This window comes from Delphinapterus leucas, chromosome X (genome assembly GCF_059928025.1).
Source record: "Delphinapterus leucas isolate spDelLeu-1000000601 "Yukka" chromosome X, BTC_Dleu_Yukka2, whole genome shotgun sequence".
Lineage (NCBI taxonomy): Eukaryota > Metazoa > Chordata > Mammalia > Artiodactyla > Monodontidae > Delphinapterus > Delphinapterus leucas.
The window spans coordinates 38218078-38238999 of NC_143150.1; the positions used below are offsets into that span (position 1 = coordinate 38218078).

At 38.4% G+C, this 20922-nt stretch overlaps 1 protein-coding gene across 1 annotated transcript in view; it reads left to right on the top strand.

The window, feature by feature from the left end:
* The window catches only part of GUCY2F (guanylate cyclase 2F, retinal), a 79913-nt gene that overhangs the window by 25274 nt on the left and 33717 nt on the right, over positions 1 to 20922 (top strand). Inside the window, exons 6-8 of the mRNA XM_089904899.1 lie at positions 2995 to 3091; positions 7081 to 7212; positions 12469 to 12558. Coding sequence (XP_089761025.1) covers positions 2995 to 3091; positions 7081 to 7212; positions 12469 to 12558 — 319 coding nt within the window. The remainder of the gene's footprint in view (positions 1 to 2994; positions 3092 to 7080; positions 7213 to 12468; positions 12559 to 20922) is intronic.

Sequence of the window (20922 nt, forward strand, 5' to 3'; positions counted from 1 at the left end):
GTGTATTAAGTAGCTGTGTAAATTTTTTTTTTCTTTTTTGCGGTACGCGGGCCTCTCACTGCCGCGGCCTCTCCCGTTGCGGAGCACAGGCTCCGGACGCGCAGGCTCAGCGGCCATGGCTCACGGGCCCAGCTGCTCTGCCGCATGTGGGATCCTCCCGGACCGGCGCACGAACCCGTGTCCCCTGCATCGGCAGGCGGACTCTCAACCACTGCGCCACCAGGGAAGCCCCAGTAGCTGTGTAAATTTGGACAAGACACTAAATCTCTCTTGGCCAGAATTTTCTCATTTGTAAAGTGAAGGAATTGGATTAGATGAACTTTAAGAGCCCTTCCAGCTCTGATGTTCTAATGAGTCTGCAAAATCCTGGATTGAAACTATAACAGGTGTTACTCTTAGTGTTAGAATGTTAGCATCGCTATGAAAAACCACTATTATCCATCTCCCCAGTATTAGAAACTTGATAAAGCCACACAAAATAGTAGGTAGCTTATGCATTGTTAAAGCACACTTGATAAAGACAATAGTGTAGTTCAAAGGAAGTTTTTCTTTCAATTTCTGTGACTGTGACATATCTCTGCTCAGAACAGAAATTTAATGTCTTTAGCTGCTGCCAAAGAATAAAGTATTTAATTAACATCACGAGATACTTAGTGAAAATAAATGCCCTCCAATCAAAATCTTCCCCCTCTAGGGAGATTTGAAGAGTAATAGGCTCTGGTTCCCCAATGCCAAAAGATGCCATGGCCAGGTGGAAAATGGAGTCACTTAGCTGTTTATTTGTCAGCCCCCCCCACTCTCCCCCAAATGACTGATCTCACTGGTCTTCCCCATGGAATGGACTGGTTTTTTGGGCTTAGAGTGAGCCTAACCTGCAATTCTCAGGAAGGGAAGGAAAAAAAGAAAAAAAAGTCATGGGAGGGGGTTTGTTTGGATCTTGTGGGCTGAAGGGCAAAGAAGACTGGAGAGGAAAATGATTGGAGAGGAAAATGAGTGAGACAGTTGGTACTTCAAGTGGTCACAGAAAACTCAGAGATGGGAGAGAGGCACATCATTTCCCAGAGTCACTTGGGCCTTGGTTCTTCAGTTAACAAAGCACAAAAGGTGCCCTCTCTCTGCTGCCTTCCAGCCTCTCGCTGCCCACCGCGGCTGCAATCAGAAGAGCTGAGTGGCTGATGAGTTTCTGTAATAGATGGTGATTACTTGCAGGAGAGTGGCTCTCTGTTCCTTCCTTTTCTCTGTTTTGATTGTTTAAGTTTTTTTCTTTCTTCAGAAAGAAAGACGTGCAAAGAACCCAACCACCCCAAAACAAAGGATTCTTTGAACTCCTCCTTTCTCCCTACTCTGAACCAGATTGTCTCGCCTTTCTATAAAGCTCTCCCGTGCTCTGTAATACTAATGATGATAATGAAAATAATGAGCTCTTATACTTTCATAGTGCTTCGTGCTTTTCGGAGCACTTTCACATATATTATCTCATTTGATTTTCAAAACAACTCTATAAAGCGAGTAATGCAAGGACTATTATCTGGCGAGGTAGATGAGGACACTGGGGCATGAAGAGGTTAAATTATTTATCCAAGGTAATCTGGCTAATTAATGACAGAATCTGGATTGAGAGTCCAGTTTTTTTTTCTACTAGAGTGTATTCTGTAGCATGATTATTTTTACAGGTGTGCCTGTTTTAAGACAATTCACTGCACATATGAAATAGATAAGTTAGGGAGTGATGCTTTACTTTGCCAAAAGATTCATGTGCTCTACCCAAGAATTCACCACAGGGCTCTTTTAATTTTCTCTGCAGGGCAGCAGCTCCCACAGTGATAAGGGACATATTTGTTGGCAGACAATTAGAAACACATTAATTGTTTGTTTACAAATCAGTAGAATCACTGAGAAAAACTGTCTGGGTTACCGGTACTTAAAGCTACAGTGACACTGTAGACTTCTTAGAGCAACTTGACAAAGCAGTTTCATTCAATGGTTGTTTTCCCCATTCTGGCTGTCGGCTTTAATACATTCCACAGGGTGACCATTAAGGGGTTATGGAAAAAGTGAAGCCAAACTGTAGCTATCAGAGCCCCCAAGACAAAACAGAACAAAACAACCACACGGACTAATCCAAGGTTCCCTTCAGGTCCTCAGGTTGCTCAGTTAGCTCAACTGAGGACCCACCTGGCTGTGTGGGTAGACATCATAAACTCCTACGTGTCTAGTAATTGATTTGTAAGAAATAATTGCATTCACCGCAAATTAATGGGCATGTTTGGAGAGAATCAGGTTTAAACTGTGAGACAAGACTCTTTAAACAAGAGACCAATTCAGTCAAAGGAAAAAAAACTCAGTCAGCCCACTTGTTTGGAATCATGTAGACAAAGCAACCAACTGATTGAATTTTTCCACTTTTCAACCTGTTGCTTTGGCAACGTACAGATGCAACTTTGCAAGACAAGTGGTCTTGTGGGCAGAAATCTGGGCCCACAGCCAGACACCAAGGATTCAAGTCCCAGCTCTGCCTCAGGCTATGGAATCTCACATAATTTGCTTAATTTTGTTTTGTTTCTTTAATGTGTTTTTTTGTATTTATAAAATGGAGATTAATGATTCTTGGCCTTGGTATTATCAGAATATATACTATGGCATATGAGAAAAGTTGTTGAGTTCTTTAAAAGTATTCAGAGGTGTTGTTTTGAATGTACCCTTGATGTGGAATCACTGTTTTATTAGTCTGAGATATCATCCCCATGCAGCGCTTTCCCTTTTGATATCTCTTTAATAGCATTTTCACTTTTCTCTTTTGGTCTTTGTAACATTGCAAGTGATGAGGACCAGGCTTGTTCTCTCTCTTTGCTGTGGATACTGTGGTAAACATCTATGTGTGGTTATTCTCTCAATTATCTTGTATATTTTTAAACTTCTGTCATAGGGCAAATTTACCCCTGGTTTGCAAAACATCCAGCCCCCTGTGACCTTCTGATTGTATGCTTCTTTCAGACGTCGTATAAATAAAATCCAGTTGATTAAAGGACCCAACAGAATTCTCCTGACTTTGGAGGATGTGACGTTTATCAATCCCCACTTTGGCAGTAAGGTAAGGAGCATCCCTTGCTCTTACTGCACGGCCCAAGCTGGTATCCACACGCCACAAGTGACTATTGGGCGCTTGGCATGTAGCTAGCCTGAACTGAGATGTGCTGTAAGAGTAAAATACACGTTGGACTTAGAAGACAGTATAAATGTAAAATATCTCATTAAAATTTTAAAATATATTAATGACATGTCAAAATGATAATACTTTAGATATATTGGGTTAAATATATTACTAAAATTAACCTCACCTGTTTCTTTTTAGGGTTTTTAATGTGACTACTAGAAAACTTAAAAGTACATATGTGGCTCATGTTACATTTCTATTGGATAGTGCTGTCTTAGTTTTGAGAAAGTGATGCAGCGCACTTTGGGCAATAGTGTAGCTTTGACTACATATAGCCCTTTTTTGTACATTTGGACTCAACATGTGATTGCTAGTTCCTCAATGGTGGGGGTACATCTTTTTTGTTTTAATGTTAGCCCATAGCACCTGATGTGGTGCTGATAGTGTAATAGGTGCTCTTAAAAGTGGTGAATGAATCAACTAGTGAAAGAAAGTTAAGCGTCACCAGGGGTCCTCTTCTGATTGTGATTGTGTCGTAATTGGCTATTTTCACTGAGTGCCTGCCACTATGTCCTGGCCTTGGGCTAGGCTTTGTAAGAGATGGCATGTAGTCCCTGCCTTCATGGAGATTACAGTCAAGTCAGAGAGACAAATCATACCATACGAGTCGGTGGATGCCATATTGTACAAAGGACACTAGAAATATGGTAGAACTTAAGAGGAGATAGATCAGTGGAGGAAGGCTTCTTAGAGACCCAGCACCGAATCTGGGTCTTAAAGAAGGCGGGAGAGGATTTGTCTAGGTCCCAGGTCACAAACTGGTAACCACTTCTGTCTGACATTTATGGTTTAAAAAAAATTGTAGCCAGAATTTTGGAATTGTGAGATTATACATAAAAACCTGGGTTTCTGGATGTTCTTTATAGGTTGGAAGATCTATCAACTTTGGGCATCATTGTGGCAACTGGCTGAAACTCTTCAGTAGTTGCCATTTTGGGAAGAATTTGCAAAAACGGTGTCTGCAGTTTGACACAGTTCCCATCACTCTCTATTGTCTTAATACTCAACTTAATTCATCAATTTATATTACCTGCCTCGCCCCTATAGGCCTCCTAGGCAGAGAAAACAGCACAAACAAGAGCTTGGAAAAGAAAATGTGTAGGGAAGAGTTTTGTCCAATGCAGCTAGTAGTAGGAGACTGTGCCTCTTTGTGCCCAGTATATGTGGTCAAAATAAAGACATTAGTCTTTGCCAATTCTAGTATGGTGGTGGCAGGGTGTAGGGAGAGGATTCCCACACCTCACATTGTTCTTATGTGCTATTTACTTTTGCTACACCAGCATACCAGATCTGAGAATTAATTATCTCTGTGACAGAACTGATCACTTGCCTAAATGTGACACTAAAAGGTATGCTTTAACTAGTTGGCTGGGTGAGAGTGGATTTACATGATAATACCCTGTGCATTTGGAATCAAATGAAAAGTTCAGCTGTTTGCTTTAAGTCTCAATTACAACCCTAACTCTTACTTGTTTAAATCACCAGATCCTTTTGTAAGGTTGATATCATGTTCCTGGAAATGTATTGCTGAATGCCAAAATGATCACTGTGGCTGAAAGCTACATTCTACCCTTATGCCATCAAAACTTATTGATGTTAGTCTCTATTTTTGAAGCCACCAGAGGACACTGGAACTCAAGTGGTGGAATTTGTCTGGATTTGTCATATTCAATATAACTAGATGTTTTGGGTGTAAAGTGTCAAAACAATAAACATAGCTCAATTTTGGACTGAATTAGCCTCTCCTTTTTATAGGCCTTGCAGTAGTCCAGTAAATATAAAACCTCCTCCACCTATGCCTTCTCTCTTTCCTACTGAGACACAAAATATATTTGGGTTTCATACCAGTTCTCACAAAATCACCATAAATAGCAGAATAGTGCTACCTTCAGATGAGCAAAGTGCCCAAGGTTGTAAAATCTTGTTCATGATAATAGATCTTTTCTTTTACTTGTGCATAAATTCTGACATAATGAGAGTTAAAAAAAACAATCATCACCACGTCTCACCATATGAGTGATAAAAATTAATAGCAACAGGGATAGATAGCCTTACAGGGCTGCTTCTTCTTCTTCTTCTTCTTCTTCTTCTTCTTCTTCTTTTTCTTCTTCTCCTCCTCCTTCTTTCTTTGCTATATTGGCCCAGGTGGTTGGCCTCCAGATCCTTTGTGGCACTTGGCTTGTATCATGGGTTCTTATGGAAGAAGATAAGGGGAGCATATATTTTCCTTAACTGCTGTGTAGTCACAAACGTGCAGCTGGCTGTGTCTAATCAGTCAAGAAGCCAAGGCAAGAATTCCATCCAAATGGAATGTCTGAAAGTGTAAACTCTTGGTGCATAAAAAATTAATTCAGTCTAGAAAAATTGGCAGGTCAGTAGAAGTCAGGTCAGGAAAGGAAGTTTTTAGAAGAAAGTGAAGCTGAAGCCCAAATATATGTGGATTTTGGCAGATTCTCTTGCTTTCTCCTTTGCCCTTCATGGAGAGGTTTGTATCTCAATATACAGATCTAGGTGCTCCTGCTGAGATATGAAAATAAAGAATGAAAGGGAAGTGGATTCCTCTCTGGCCTTGCTCTGTTGAGGAGAGTTCAGGTTGATGCAAGGGATATGTGAAGAGTCAAGTTTTCCACCTTGTCTGAATCTTGAGCTGTTGGGACTTCAACACATTAGGGGCTAAGTATAGCTTACTATTGCCTTGGAGCTTTGTGATTGTCTTGTCTTGGTAGAATGAACTGAACTCGGGGCTAAATCAACTGGTGATCTTCAGTTTATCAAAGACTGTTAAGGGCAGAGTGTGTGAAACTACTTAAGATTAATTTTTATTGGCAAGCAAGAGAGAAACAAAGCATGATGTGGTACAAAGAACACAAGACTGGAAACATAACATCTACGTTCCTCTTCCAGTCCCTAAGTCCCTCTCTGGGTCTCTGTTTCTTCATTGTAAAGTGAGAGTGTTGGAGTTGGTGGTGGGGAATGGCCTAGACAATACCAAATGTAACTGCTAACTCTGAATTGCTATAATTTTAAGAAAGGTATATTTAGAGAAGTGGAAAAGGGTATGAGGATCTTGTTGACTTATTATTTCTTCATATGAAGTACGTCTGCTGGTTCAGTTGAAGATATTAAGTTCAGTTGAAGATGTTCAATTTTAAAAGTTAACACAGATTGGAGATAACCCTTCCTTTTGTCATTCAACTGTACACTTCCTAGCCCTCTCTTATCAGACTTATGTGTACTAATTAACAAATAAAGGAATAAGAAATTTGGCCTATTTAAACATCAGACTTATAAATCATGGGCAGATGATCTTTTCACTCTCTACCATCTTATAGCTTTCTGAGATATCTTCTGCCATTAATCTTTCCTGCACAAAAAAGGATGCCATTCAAGATGGTATAACATAAAGAGCTAGGCCTAAGAGCCAGAACAGTGGGATTCTGTCCTAAGTTTTCTATTGATTTTTTCAAAATGTTAGATTCTCATCTTTTTCTCATTTTTGTCTATAAAATGAGGGTCCCAAATTAAATTATGACAGGCGTTCTTTCTTGTCCCCCAAAATCCATGGCTCTAATCTTCTCTAGGAGATGGAAATATCTGCAGAGCTTTGCCTTTCTTTTGTGGTATATGGAGGTGAATTGTGGTATACGGAGGTGAAGCACAGAACCAATCCTAGCATTAAAAAATGCTGGGGATAGGAAAAATTAATCAATCTCATGTTTATAGAGCTCAACTCATAGAGTTACTCGATTAGGAATTAAAAAAGAAAAAGAATACCATGTAAGCATAGTGTCTATACCATAGCTCAATGCTCTGTCCTTAATCACGATAATTTTGTTCATAAACTTTCTTTTCTAATCCTTTCACAGAGAGGAAGTCGTGTCAGTGTAAGCTTCCAGATCACGTCGGAGGTCCAAAGTGGAAGGTACCCAAGGCTCTCCTTTTCTTCAGGGAGTCTAACTCCAGCTATCTATGAAAACTCCAACATAGCAATTTATGAGGTAGGATATCCAACAGCTATCTAATCTGCTGCCTTCTTGGGTTTTAAATTGAGGCAGTGACGTAGGACTTACTTAGTCTTTGTGCCAAAATATTGAGGCCTTTGGTAAGTCTTTCCTTTTGATAAGTATTTTTGTCCATTATCCCCTTACAGACTTGTTTGGTTGACACTTTTGACGATGATTTTCCTCGGCAGCTAATCTACTTACTTCTAACTTCATTGATCTTTCAACACCATGTATTTACTATGAATGCAGAAAAAAGTTCGTGAGGCCCAAACACTTAACCATGTCACTCATTCCAGAAGACATAGATATCATAATAGAAGAAATGACTTCCTGAGTGAACTGTTTGTGATGGGATGTCTAGAGACGTGCTTATATAGAGTAAGGCTTGGGGCAAGCTCTTCCCTTCAAATACTGCTTGTTCTTCCTTTACCTGTTATTCTCTGATATTACTGAAATCTTTAAAAAATTATTCATTTCTTTCCTTTCCTCAGCCTGTACTTCCTCTTGCAGTAAAAGGTTACCTTCTGATGTCTAAAATAGAAATCCTTTTTATTTCACTTAAATTTCTGTCTTTCATGCTTTAAGAGACCACCCCCAACCCCTTGTTCTAAGATACTGGAATTTGGCAACCAGAACAAATCTTGCATCAGTTAGAGAGACGAACTGTTTCTTCTCAGCAGGAAAGAGTTAAGCAGGGGGTAAAAGGGAAACTAGACTGCCTTTCTGTCCCTCCTAAGTAAGGCCTTCCCAGTATGGTTTCCTTGTTTTGTTTGAAGATACTCCCAAAAGCAGCAAGCACTCTCAACTTCAATAGTAACTACAAAGAAAGTCCAAAACAGGCCAGAATGAGTTTTTAGGTTGTCCACCATTGGATTTTCCAAGTGAATGCTCTCCTTCATTGGATAAATAATTTATAGCTACATAAAAACACCAAGATTAGCATGGCATATATTTTCTCATTGTACCTGAAGTGTGTTGACTTACATTTGGAGCAGGAAACCTCTGGATCTTGCCTTGAACTTAATTTAATCAAAGAGGAGATTTGATTCAAATGTAAACTTGAGGTATTGGGGAATTGACAGTTCTACTCTCTCAAAGACCAAAGGCAAGATAATCTCAAGATAATCTTCAGGATGTCAAATGGAATGGGGCTGATGGCTTTACAAATATATTGACATCTCTAAGATTCTGAAGTAAATCTCAATACCTATGGCAGTCTCTTGGTTTTTCATCTGTAAATTGAGGCGTTGAACTAAATTCTTAATCTTGGCTGTTCATTAGAATCTCTGTGGGAAACTTAAAAAAATACCTATGCCCAGGCATAGTAACTCTGATTCATTTGGTATGGGGTGGGCCCAGGCATTGGTATTTCTTTTAAAAGTTCCCCTATATGTGCAGCCAGGGTTGAGAATTGCTGAACTAAGAGTAAGGCCTCTTCTGGCCCAGATATGCTATGAATCTCTGATTCTGTGGAAGAATTTATGTGTTTAATTGTGGTATGTTTTATTTGGTGGAGCTGGAAGGTGATAGTGTAGAATTAAGAAGGGAGAAAATAAACATCTGTATGTAATTGGCCTTTAAGAATTTGTCAGATATTTCCTCACTTTGGAAGGAAGCAGTCAGTTGAGTTAGTTCCCATAATGCCTGTTGTTGGTCAGTCAGATCATGGGTGTTTCTGAACTGTGTAGGCCAAAGGAGGACTTTATCTGCACAAAAGGAAGGTGTTAGTGAGAATAATACCACACCATGAGGTCAAGATTAGGCTGATGGCAGGGTGTAAAGGAAGACAGTTGAAGCTAGAAAACTGCCTAGCTAGAGCTAAAGAGGACTCCGGGAGAGAGCGGTAGTCAATCGAATCAACAGACCAAAGAAAGAGGTCCAGTGTGCCTTCTGAAACAGCCCTCTATTAGGAGTGTTTTAAAGATTCATTATCTAGTTTCTGTTTAGAATAAACCGAATTTTCATAAGAATTTTTACTGGAAGGTGTGGAAGTTCCAGACAATGTGCCTGGAGTAGCAGATACCTAATAACAGAGGACAGGCTTCTTTAGGACATGCCATAACATTGTAATACACTGACACAGATTCACACTTTGATGGGACACACAGATGCATAGCCTTCGGAACTGTACAGGAAAATCAGCCCTTATCTCAGAGATACTCTGTGAGATGTAAAAGGAAAGCCAGCTGAGCAGACTGCTGGGGAAAGAGCAATGACTGGCCGATGCAATGGGGACGTGTCAGGATCTGTTCTGATAGCCACAGTCTAGGGGAGAGGGGGTGAGGTGGGCAGTAGTGCAGCCCTGACACACTCAGAGAGAACCCACTGAACTGATCCTCCCTTTTTATTCTCTGACTCCTTCTGTCCCTCAACCTGTCCCTGTGTTTTTCTCTTTGTCCCATTTCTGTCTCTCCCCCGTACACCCTCCCCATTCATCTCTCTTTTCCAGAGCCTTTTTTTCTATCTTCCCACCTTCTATATCCCATATAGCTCTCTCTCCACTCCTCTCCTTTGCACCAACCATCTTTTCTCTCTCATCACAGAATTGGATCATCAAAGCTGAAAAGGACCTTAGAAATCATCTAAGTCGTCCAGCTCTATCAGTGAGGAAACTGAGGCTCAGGCCAATGAGGTAGCTACCCTAAGACCACCCCTGAATTTGAGGCAAAGCCAGGTCTAGAACTTAATTCTCTTGACTCTTAGTTAATACAACAGGGCCCTAGTGCAAAACTGATGGACTTTAAATTACTTCTAAAAACTTTAGTAGATAGAGTTTGATGTTTCTTCCTCTTAATTAAAAAGTGAATGATGAGTGAAGTATTTTATCATTCTTTCTCTTAAAAGAAAAAACAAAACAAATAGTGCATGCACGGTAAAGATAACACCGGCCCATATCCTCCCTTTTCCTCATTACTCATAAAGTAGGATACACACAGACTTAATAAACATTTGCTTATAAAGTTCATGAGAATTGTTTAAATCTTGAAACAAACACACACAAATCCCCCAAACCAAAGAAAGCCCATGGGAGGAAAGAGCAACAAAGTGGGAGATGGAAGATCTTGGTTCTGTTACTACCTAACCTTCTGACCTTGGGCAAGTCATTTAATCTCTTCAGGCTTCAATTACTTTAAACATGAAGCCCTCAAATTCGGTGATTTGGGAGGAAAAAAAGTTCTGCTTAACTACTTGTAAAAGTTAATAAGCAAGAGAGAAAGCGGACCCATATCTGCAATAGGGTGGACTCCAGGAAGAAGGTATTAGGCACTGGCTATAGGCAGAGTCAGGGCTGCCAGCACTGATATTCAGGCTGTACACTGCACAAGGGAACCACTTCTAAGAGGGTACTATTCACATTGTAGACATATAGTAACGTATATGAGAGTGGTGCAGGAGTGAGCAAAGAGATTCTGGCCTCTCAGCCTAGTTCTGGAATGAGGTAGCGGACCTGACAAAGAGGCCTTACCTGGCAGGCAGGGCTTGGTGGTACGCAGAATACTGAAGCTGCTAGTGGAGTGTTTTCCCTGGTGTCTGAAGGATGTATGAGTCAACGAGAGTGTGGTACATGCACAGATATATACAGCTGGGGCTGCTGCCCAACATCACAGGGCTGCCACAGGCTGCAAAATAATATTCTCACATTATTTTTTTACTTGAGGGAAAGCACCCTTTGCTAATTAGCACAAAGGTGCCATAGAAGCTAGCGGTGACCATGGTCCATGTAATATAATGGCAAACGTGCTGGGAAGGCTTTACTATATACACATCAGTGTATAACCCACACATGGGCTGACTTTGTAAACTTTCAGATTAAACCTCAGCCTTTGATCCCTCTAAAGGGCAAAATCCTTTAGATTTTGTGGGGCCTTACAATGGGCCTTTCTAACCAGTTCCTAAGTGACTATGATGTAATTGGTCTAGGGCCACACTCAGGGAACTGCTGGGCAAGAGACCAGGAAAGCTGCCTTTGGTACTTTGACCAATCTGCTACAGACAGGCACTGGTCCTGGACTACCTGTCTGAATTTTGTGGGCGTGAGCCTGGCTGACACAGTTTTGTTCAGCTGCTGAAGGTCTCTAGAAGCCATTTCCTAGTTAAAGGGTTTTGAGCTCTTTGGCCAGAAGATACCCTCTAACACACAGTACGGCGAGTAACTCAGATGCCTGCAGCTCCCATTATTAGCCTTTGCCTCCGGCTGGTCTCCAGATGTAGTGCCACAGCTGGATATATTCCATAATAAGAGAGTGGCTACACTCTCTTATTCTCGGAATTTGACTGTACAGGGCTCTCTGCTTTATTATCTCTACTTGATGACAAATTGGTGCAGCCTGAAATGGAATCTCCAGGCTATAGGTAATAGATGTGAAAGCACTTTGAAGAGGAGAGAGCGCTGTGCAAATGTAAGGCATTATTATTATTATTATTACAGAGAAAAAGGAATCTGTGTATTGCTTTTTTCAGATTTGGGCTGGACAGAAACTAAATAGGGCTTGGTGACTGATGAATCCTTGAGGCTATGCACGTAGAAGAAAATTATCTATCAGGCACTGGTGTTAAAGTGAAGACAGTAAAATAATTGTTGTCTTTGACTTGACAGCAGCCTTAGAAATAGCTGTTTTGTGCTTAAAAAGTCAGAAATAGACTTCTGAAAGAGTCTAGATTACTCTATTACTATGGTAGTACATTTGTACATCCAAATAAAAAATGTTTAATCGATGTTTAAGCCAATCAGCTTATGATTAAAGCATAACAGGCCCCCAAAATGACCTGTCCCACAAGAGAAAAATGGATCAAGGTAAATGCAGGAAACATTTGCTGCACTACATCTCCTGCCCTACACCTCTCGACATAGACGCCTCAAGGCAGTGAGAATTGCAGCCACTAACCATCACCATTAATCGCAGGAAACCTGGTGCTACATCACTTAGCTATGAATGAGTGAAATGACCCGGGACTTTCTGCAGTTAGTTAAGGAAGTCGTTGCAGAGAGCAGTATCATTCCTTTGATGACATCTGCATCCCTGCAATTGTTTCCCTGCTTTAGTTAATTGGAATTTTAAACTTTAACTTCTCTGTGTGACCTCCTTTTTAGCTCTGAATACAGAATGTCCATGGGGCGGAGGGTGAGAGAGGAGGAACAACGCTTGTTTAGGCTGATGGTCTAACTATAGACTCTTCATGTGGAAGGGACATTGCTCTAAAGCTGCTGGCAACTAAGGCTCACCAACAATCTTTACCTTTTCTTTCTAGGGTGATTGGGTGTGGCTGAAAAAGTTCCCCTCTGGAGATTTTGGAGACATTAAATCCATCAAATCAAGTGCAAGTGATATGTTTGAAATGGTATGAGAAACCCTCTCTTATATATATTCCCACTGAAACCACCAATCGTTTCTCCAAAGTAACTAATACCAGCTGTTAGGAAGATCCTTTAACAGATCAGTGCAGGGAAACTATAGGGTAGCTACTGACTCATTACGACCGTGTGATGCAATGGCAAAAGTATGGGCTCCGGAGTCAGAAAGACATGAAGGATTCACTTCTCAGCTCTACCACTTAAGAGATATATTAACTTGGAAAAGTCACCTAAACTCCCTGAGCTTTACTTTCCTTATTTGTAAAAGGAGTATATTAATGTCTACTTCCCAGGGCTGAGATAATACACGTAAAGCATCTTGCACATTTCCTGACATATAGCTTCTTCGTAAAATGGTATCTGATTATTATTAAGTACATATCCCATAATCATTCAAAATCTCCGTTTGCCAGGCCTGGAAAAGTCATCTGGTAATTTCTATTTACATAAGAAAAATGGTGATTTCCCAATCCCACCAATTATATTGAAAAAGTCCTTGGGGGCTTCCCTGGTGGCGCAGTGGTTGAGAGTCCGCCTGCCGATGGAGGGGACACGGGTTCGTGCCCCAGTCTGGGAAGATCCCACGTGCCGCGGAGCGGCTGGGCCCATGAGCCATGGCTGCTGAGCCTGCGCGTCCGGAGCCTGTGCTCCGCAACGGGAGAGGCCACGACAGTGAGAGGCCCGCGTACCGCAAAAAAAAAAGAAAAAAAAAAGTCCTTGGATAGTTTGTTTAAGGAAGCAGTCTGTACATAAGGCAGAGATGATGATGCTTCCTCTCAAACCATTTAAAATTGACTCCTCCTTGAACTTTGAGTTCATAAAAGATTTACGGAACTGTCTGGTTCCTTCAGACTCATGAAAGTGGGATTTCTAGAAGATAATGATATATTTCTTCACATTTATGAATCAGGCAAGTTCAGATCAATCCAATAGGTTTGAATGAGACACCTGCTACATCCAGACTGTACAAGTGTGCAAGTGAGAAAACAAGGGAAATGGGGAAATGGAAGAGGTGCAGCCCATGAGGGACCCAATGTGCCTCATGGATCAGAATGAGATGTTATGATTTGGTATTTCCCTTACATGTGGTTTTGATGCCTGGAGCTGAAGGAAAAATAATGAGAGATGAATCCAGAAGGAGTGACTAAGGTCAGAGCTAGAATAAGCAGTCCCACACTGGTTTGATGATCTGGGATGCTAAACAGAGAGCTAGATCCAAAGTATGGAGCCAAACAATGCCAAACCTGGGGGAGCTGATAAACTAGAAGTATGGAAATAAGAAGACCCAAGGTAGAGTGTGTCCATGATACCTTTTTTTGGGTAATTTAAAATTTTGACATAATTTCAAACTTGCAGCAAAGCTGCAAGAATAATTCAAGGAACTACTGTATATCCTACCCAGATTCAGCAATTGTTTACATTTTTCCTAGTGCTTTTCATTCTCTATTTATAAATTTATGTACAGTCGGCCTTCAGAGTCCATGTGTTCTGCACCCCTTGATTTGACCAACTTCAGATTGGTTGAATCTGCAGCTGCAGAACCCACGGATACGGAGGGCCCACTGTACTATTTTATTTTATTTTTGTTTTTTTTAAGTTGACAAGTATTTATTACATTGTTTGATAACAACCAATATTATGTGTTAACTATTATTTTTTTAAAGGATAAAATCATGATTCTCGCACAAATACAAAATGAATACATGTCAAAGGTTTTGTTTAAATCATTAAATATATAAGGGAATCAGGAAGATATTACAACCACTTCAAGGCAGAATTCAAAGTACTGCTGTATCATTTTTTATAAGGGACTTCAACGTCCATGGAGTTTGGTATCCTCCTGGGTTTGGAATCAATCCCCAGTGGACACTGAGGGTTGACTATATATTCTTTTCTTCTCAACCATTTGAGAGTAAGGTGTAGACATCATGCCATTTTACCTCTAAATACTTCAGTGTTTATTTCCTAAAAACAAAGACATTCTTGTATATAACTATGGTATAATCATCAAAATCAGAAAATTTAGCATTGATACAGTAATATTATCTAAACTACTGCTCATATTTTAATTTTATCATTAGTCATAATACATTATAGCTAATTTTTCCCTGGGCCAGTTTCCAATCAGAGTTTACACATTGTAGTTGGTTGTCATGTCTTTTTAGTTGCCTTTAATCTGAAACAGAGTCTCAGCTTTTTGCTGTTGTTGTTTTTCTTTATCTTGATATTTTTGGAAGAATTCAGCTGAGTTATTTTGTAGATGGTCCCTCAATTTGGGTTTTTTCCATGTTCTTCATGGTTAGATTTAGGTTATGCATCTTCAGCCAGAATGCTACAGAAGTGATGCAGTGTTCTTTTCAGTGCTTTGTATTAGGAAACACATAATGTTAATTGTCCCATTATTAGTGATATTAACTCTTATTGCTTGGTTTAGGTGGTGTCTACCAGATTTTGCCACCGTAGAGCTACTGTTATTTTTTTCCTCATTGTAATTAATACATAATTTGTAGAGAGATAATTTGAGTCTGTATAAATAGCCTGTTTTTTTGATCAAATTTTTACCTACTAATTTTAGCATCCATTGATGATTCTCTAACTCTAGCATTCTTTCTATGTTTATTTGTTGGCTCTGTATTGTAAGAAGGAGCCTTACCTTCTCTACCGTTTATTTATTTATTCATACATTTATACCAGTGGTTTTAATTTTATTCAATTATCTATCAGTTATATCTATCTATCATCTATCAATCATCCATCTAATACCTCCAATTGTAATTGAATGCCACAGAGTTCCTTCTATCCTTTCCCTTTCCGTATTTGTAACTCCTTTCTCCAACAGTTAGAAAACTGGCTCGCATTATCCTCATGACATCTTTTTGTGTCCCCTTACTAACTTGTGTTACTATGTCAGGTGCAGATAGTAACTCAATTCTAGGGTGAAGGCCAATTTTCCAGAATTTACCATGTGAAAGGCCCTAATTCCTTTCTAGTACTTTTATGAAGCAGGAAGTGGATCTGACGATGCTATCACTGTGAGTCTAGCACTGCTTTGACTACTATGTGCCTTCATGATTTTAAAATTTTGGGACTGAGTATCAGGGGCCAGACTGGAGAACACATCTTGGTGAGCCAGCTATAGAAGGGAGTCGTGTACAGTCGGATAGATATTCCTTAAAGGGAAACAGCTGGAGTCAGAAGGCCAAAGGACTGATGACTTCCAACATCTTTTAGGGTCCCAACTTCTCCAAAGACGTATGCAGGAAAATCAGGCTGTATCTATCTCCCAGTCTCATGTTCTTTCCCATCATCTGGAACTGAGTGGCATACTCCTTGTACCTTCTAATACCTTGGCTATTTAGTTCCTTGCCATATAATCTCTAATCATCTTCTCTTCCATTTCACTTTGGCCATCCACTACTATCATTATACCTTGGGGTTTGTCGTTATCTATAATTGCTACTGAAAATGCTTCACTTCCAAAATCATAGATTCAAACATCACACTCTCTGACTATAGCCTTCTCTTCTTTCAACTGTGCCTATATTTTACATTGGGTCTTCCTGTCTACTGACCTCTACTTTCTCCCATCCCACAAGCCCTTCTTTTATCTTCTTTCATGCCCACCTTAGATTTCATAGTTGACCGTTTGAACACATTCTTATTTCTGTCTTTTTGGACACACATAAAACTCATATTCAGGATGACCCTAACTCTTAACTTTCTTTGTGCCTGCATCTGAACAGCTGAGTATTATGGCAGAAAGTCATGCAACAAGGTATATTGTTTCCATCTTAAAATGTCCCTTAAAATTATCCTTTAAGTCCATTATAATACTTCATTAGTTAATTCACTTTCTACAACCTGTATTTCAGAGCTTCTCCATTTTCCTTAAAAGTCCAATGTTCTCTTCCTCTATTTTTACTGTTACCATCCTGGTCCAAGCCACCATCATCACCCACAAGAGCTACGGCAATTGTCTGTTTTGGTTTTTTTTTTTTTAAAGAGACAGTTTAGTTTTTAGAGCAGTTTTAGGTTCACAGAAAAATTGAGCCTCCCCCACTATCAACATCCTGACCCAGAGCGGTACATTTGTTATAATCCATGAGCACACATTGACACATCATTATCACTCAAAGTCCATAGCTTACATTAGGGTTCAGAGGGTAGTACATCCTATGCATTTTGACAAATGCATAATGATGTATCTACCATTATAGTAACATACAGAATAGTTTCAATGCCCTAAAAATCCTCTGTGCTCTGCCTATTCACACCTTCCTCCCCATAAACCCTGGCAACCACTGGCAATTGTCTTTACACATATCCACTTTTATCATTGTCAAATCTTTTCTCCACATTGCAATCTGAATCAAAATCAAACCTGATCTTGTCAGTTCTCTGCTTGAATCTCTTTAATTAGATTCCTATTGTTCTTCTCTTTGTGTGGAGATTTTAAATTACAGATTCAGTTTCTTGAATAGATATTGGACTATTCAAACTTTCTATTTCTTCTTATACCTGTTTCAGTAAGTTATGTCTTAAAAGGAAGTTGTCCATTCCATATATGTTGTCGAACTTACTGGCATAAGGTTGTACATAATATGCTCATGCAATCTTTTAAGTAGCCTTAGGATCTGTAGTGATGCTCCCATTTTCACTTCTGATAATGACAATATGTGTTTTCTCTTTCTTGATCAGTTTTGCTGGAAGATTATCAATTTTATTAATCCTTTCCAGAAATCAACTTTTGGCTTTGTTGATTTTTCTCTATTGTATGCCTGCTTTCTATTTCATTGATTTGTATTCTGGTTATTTCTTTCCTTCTAGTTTCTTTGCTTTTAATTTGTTGTTCTTTTTCTAGTTTTTTGAGCTGGAAGTTTTTATAGTTGATTTTAACCGTTCTTAGTTTGCAATACAGTCACTTAAAGCTAGAAAACTTCCTTTAAGTACTGCTTCAGCTACATCCTGGAAGTTTTTCTTTTCTTTTAAAAAACTTTTATTATAGAAAATAACAAACACACACAAAATAAACAGAATGATATAAACAAACTCCATATGCCCGTCACCCAACTTCAACAATTATCAACATTCTACCATTATTATTTCATCTCTACCTCCACCCACTTCTCACATCTCTAACTTGGTTATTATTGTTGTTATTTTGCAGTTCTGTGTTTCTGAGGTACAATTACATGCATTGAAATGCTCATATCATAGATATATAATTTTGATGAAGAGATATGCCCATATAATCTAGACTTCTATTATGATATAGAATAGGGGTCGGCAAAGTTTTTACATCCTGGCCTGTTTTTTACATCCTGGGAGCTAAGAATGTTTTTTACATTTTTTAAGGGTTGTAAAAAAAGAAAACAAAGATTATGCAACAGAAACTATACATGATCAGCAAAGCCTAAAATATTTACTAGAGGTACAGAAGAGGATTGCTGACCCCTGATATAAAACATTTCTTTCTCTCAAGAAAGTTCCCTTGTGTTCATTAGTAAATTATTGCGTCCCCCCCCCCCAACCAAAGAAAACCACTGTTCTGGGTTTTGGGTCTATCTTGCATTAATTTTGCTTATCCTATAACCTCATATAAGTGGAATCATACAGCACACTGACTGATTCATTCGTGTTATCATGTGTATAAATAGCTTGCTCTTTTCATTGCTGAGTAGTAGTCAATTGCATGAATATAGCACAATGTAATTATCTATTTTCCTGCTGATGGGCATTTAGGCTGGTTCCAATTTTGGCTATTGTGAATAAAACTGATACGAATATGCTTTTTATGTCTTTTTATGGACACATATTTTAATTTCTCTTGGGTAAATACCTAAGAGTGGAATTTCTATGTTGAAATATAGTATATGTTTAACTTTATAAGACAGTATCAAACCTTTCCTAGTTTAATTTCCTACACGCAAGTTATGAGAGCTCCCTTTACATCATCACCAATGATGTAGTCTTGTCAGTCTTTTTGGTTTTAGTATTCTAGTGGGTTTCTATGGGTATCTCATTGTGTTTTTTAAATTTTAAATTATGATAAAATGACAGAAATTACCATCTCTAAGTTTTGAGTATATTCACATTTTTTGGCAACAGATTGTCACAGCTTTTCTCTTGCAAAGCTGAAACTCTGTACCTATTAAACAAAACTCTCCTTTTCCCCACTCACCCTCAGCGCTTGATAACCACCATTCTATTTTCTGCTTCTATGAATTTGACTACTTCAGATACCTCTTTTTGTCACTGGCTTATTTCACATAGTATAATGTCTCATTGTGTTTCAAAAAGACATTTTTTTATTTACGTATAATTTGATGAATGAATTATCTGTTCAGTGAATTTTGATAATTGCATATATTGCATATATCTGTGTAACCACTCCCCAAAACAAGATACAGAATATGTCTATCACCCCAGAAAGTTCTCTTGTTTCCCTTCTCAGTCATTTCTTTTATCCCAGAGGCAATCATTGTTCTGATATCTATCATCATGAATTAATATTTTTTCTGTTCTTGGATTTCGTATAAGTGGAATGATAGACTATATACTCTTTTGTGCCTGACTTTCTTCTCTCAACATAGTATTTTTAAGATTAAATCCACGTTTTTGCAGGTATCAGTAGCAGTTCATTTTTTTAAATTTCTGAGTAGTATTTCATTTTATGAATATATCACAATTTGTTTATAATTTTCCTGTTGATGAACATTTGGCTGGGTTTCCAGTTTTTTGGAGTTACGAATAAGACAACTATAAATATTTGTTTAATTAAGAAAAAACACACAACATAAAATTTACCATCTTTATTTTTAAATGTACAATTCAGCAGTGTTAAATATACTTGCATTGTTGTTAAACACATCGCCAGAACTTTTTCAATTTGCAAATATAAAACTCTGTACCCATTAAATAGCAGCTCACTTTTTCCCCCTCCCCCTATTCTGGGTTAACCACCATTCTACTTTCTGTTTCCATGAATATGACTACTTTAGACACCTTATATAAATGGAATAATATAGTATTTGTCTTTTTGTGACTGGCATATTTCACCTAGCATAATGTCTTCAAGGTTCATCCATGTGGTAAAGTGTGAATAGATTTCTTTCCTTTTAAAGGCTGACCAATATTCCATTTTATGTTATTCATTCATTTCTTGATGGACATTTGGGTTGCTGTGAATATGGGTGTGCAAATATCTCTCTGAGATCCTGCTTTCAATTCTTTGGCTATATACCCAGGAGTGGAATTTCTGGATCATATTGTAGTTCTATTTTTAATTTTTTGAGGAACCTCCATACTGTTTTCCACAGCAGTTGCATCATTTTACAATCCTACCAACAGTACACAAGAGTTCTAATTTCTCCACATCCTTGTCAACACTTGTTATTATCTGGTTATTTTTTTTTAATTTATAGTAACCACCCTAATGGGTGGGAGATGATATCATATTGTAATTTTGATTTGCACTTCTCTGATGATTAGTATGTTGAGTATTTCTTCATAGGCAACTATAAACATTTTTGTCCAAGTATTGATATTTTTGTGAACATATATTTTCACTTCTCTTCGGTAAATGCTTAAGAATAGACACTGAGTCATGGAGTAGATGTACGTATAGCTTTATATGAAACATCCAAACAGGTCTCCAAATTGGTTACAATATTTTACACTCCTGTCAGAAATGTACAAAAGTTCCAGTTGCTTTAAATTCTCAGCAACATTTGTCTTTTTGATATTTGCCTTTCTACGGCGTATAAAATGTTATTGTGGTTTTAATTTGCATTTTCTTGATGACTAATGTTATTGAGCATCTTTTCATGTGTTAATAATTCATTTGTATATCTTCTTTTGTGAATTGTCTGTTCACATTTTTTCCCATTTAAAAAAATTGAGAGTTTTGCCTTTTAATTGTTGAAATGTAGACGTTCTTTATATAACCTTCCTTTGGTCAGATATATGTTTTACAATATTTTTTCTCAGTCTGTGGATTGTTTGTTTAATGGTTTTGATGAGCAAAATTTTTAATTTTGAGGAAATCCAATTTATGATTTTATTTTGCGGCTTGAAAATCTTTGCCAATTCCAAGATTTTAGATTTAGGATTATGATCCATTTTGAATTAGTTTTTGTGTATGGACTGAGATAGCGGTCGTGGTTATTTTTTTTTTCCATAGCGATATCCAGTGTTCCAGTAACAATTATTTTAAAAAGCCTTTCCTTTCTCCACTTAATTAACTTTTCAACTTGGTGAAAAGTTGACTGACTATATATGTGTGGGTATATTTTTAGACTCTGTACTCTATTTCACTAACTCATTAGTGTACCCTACTGCCAATATCACAC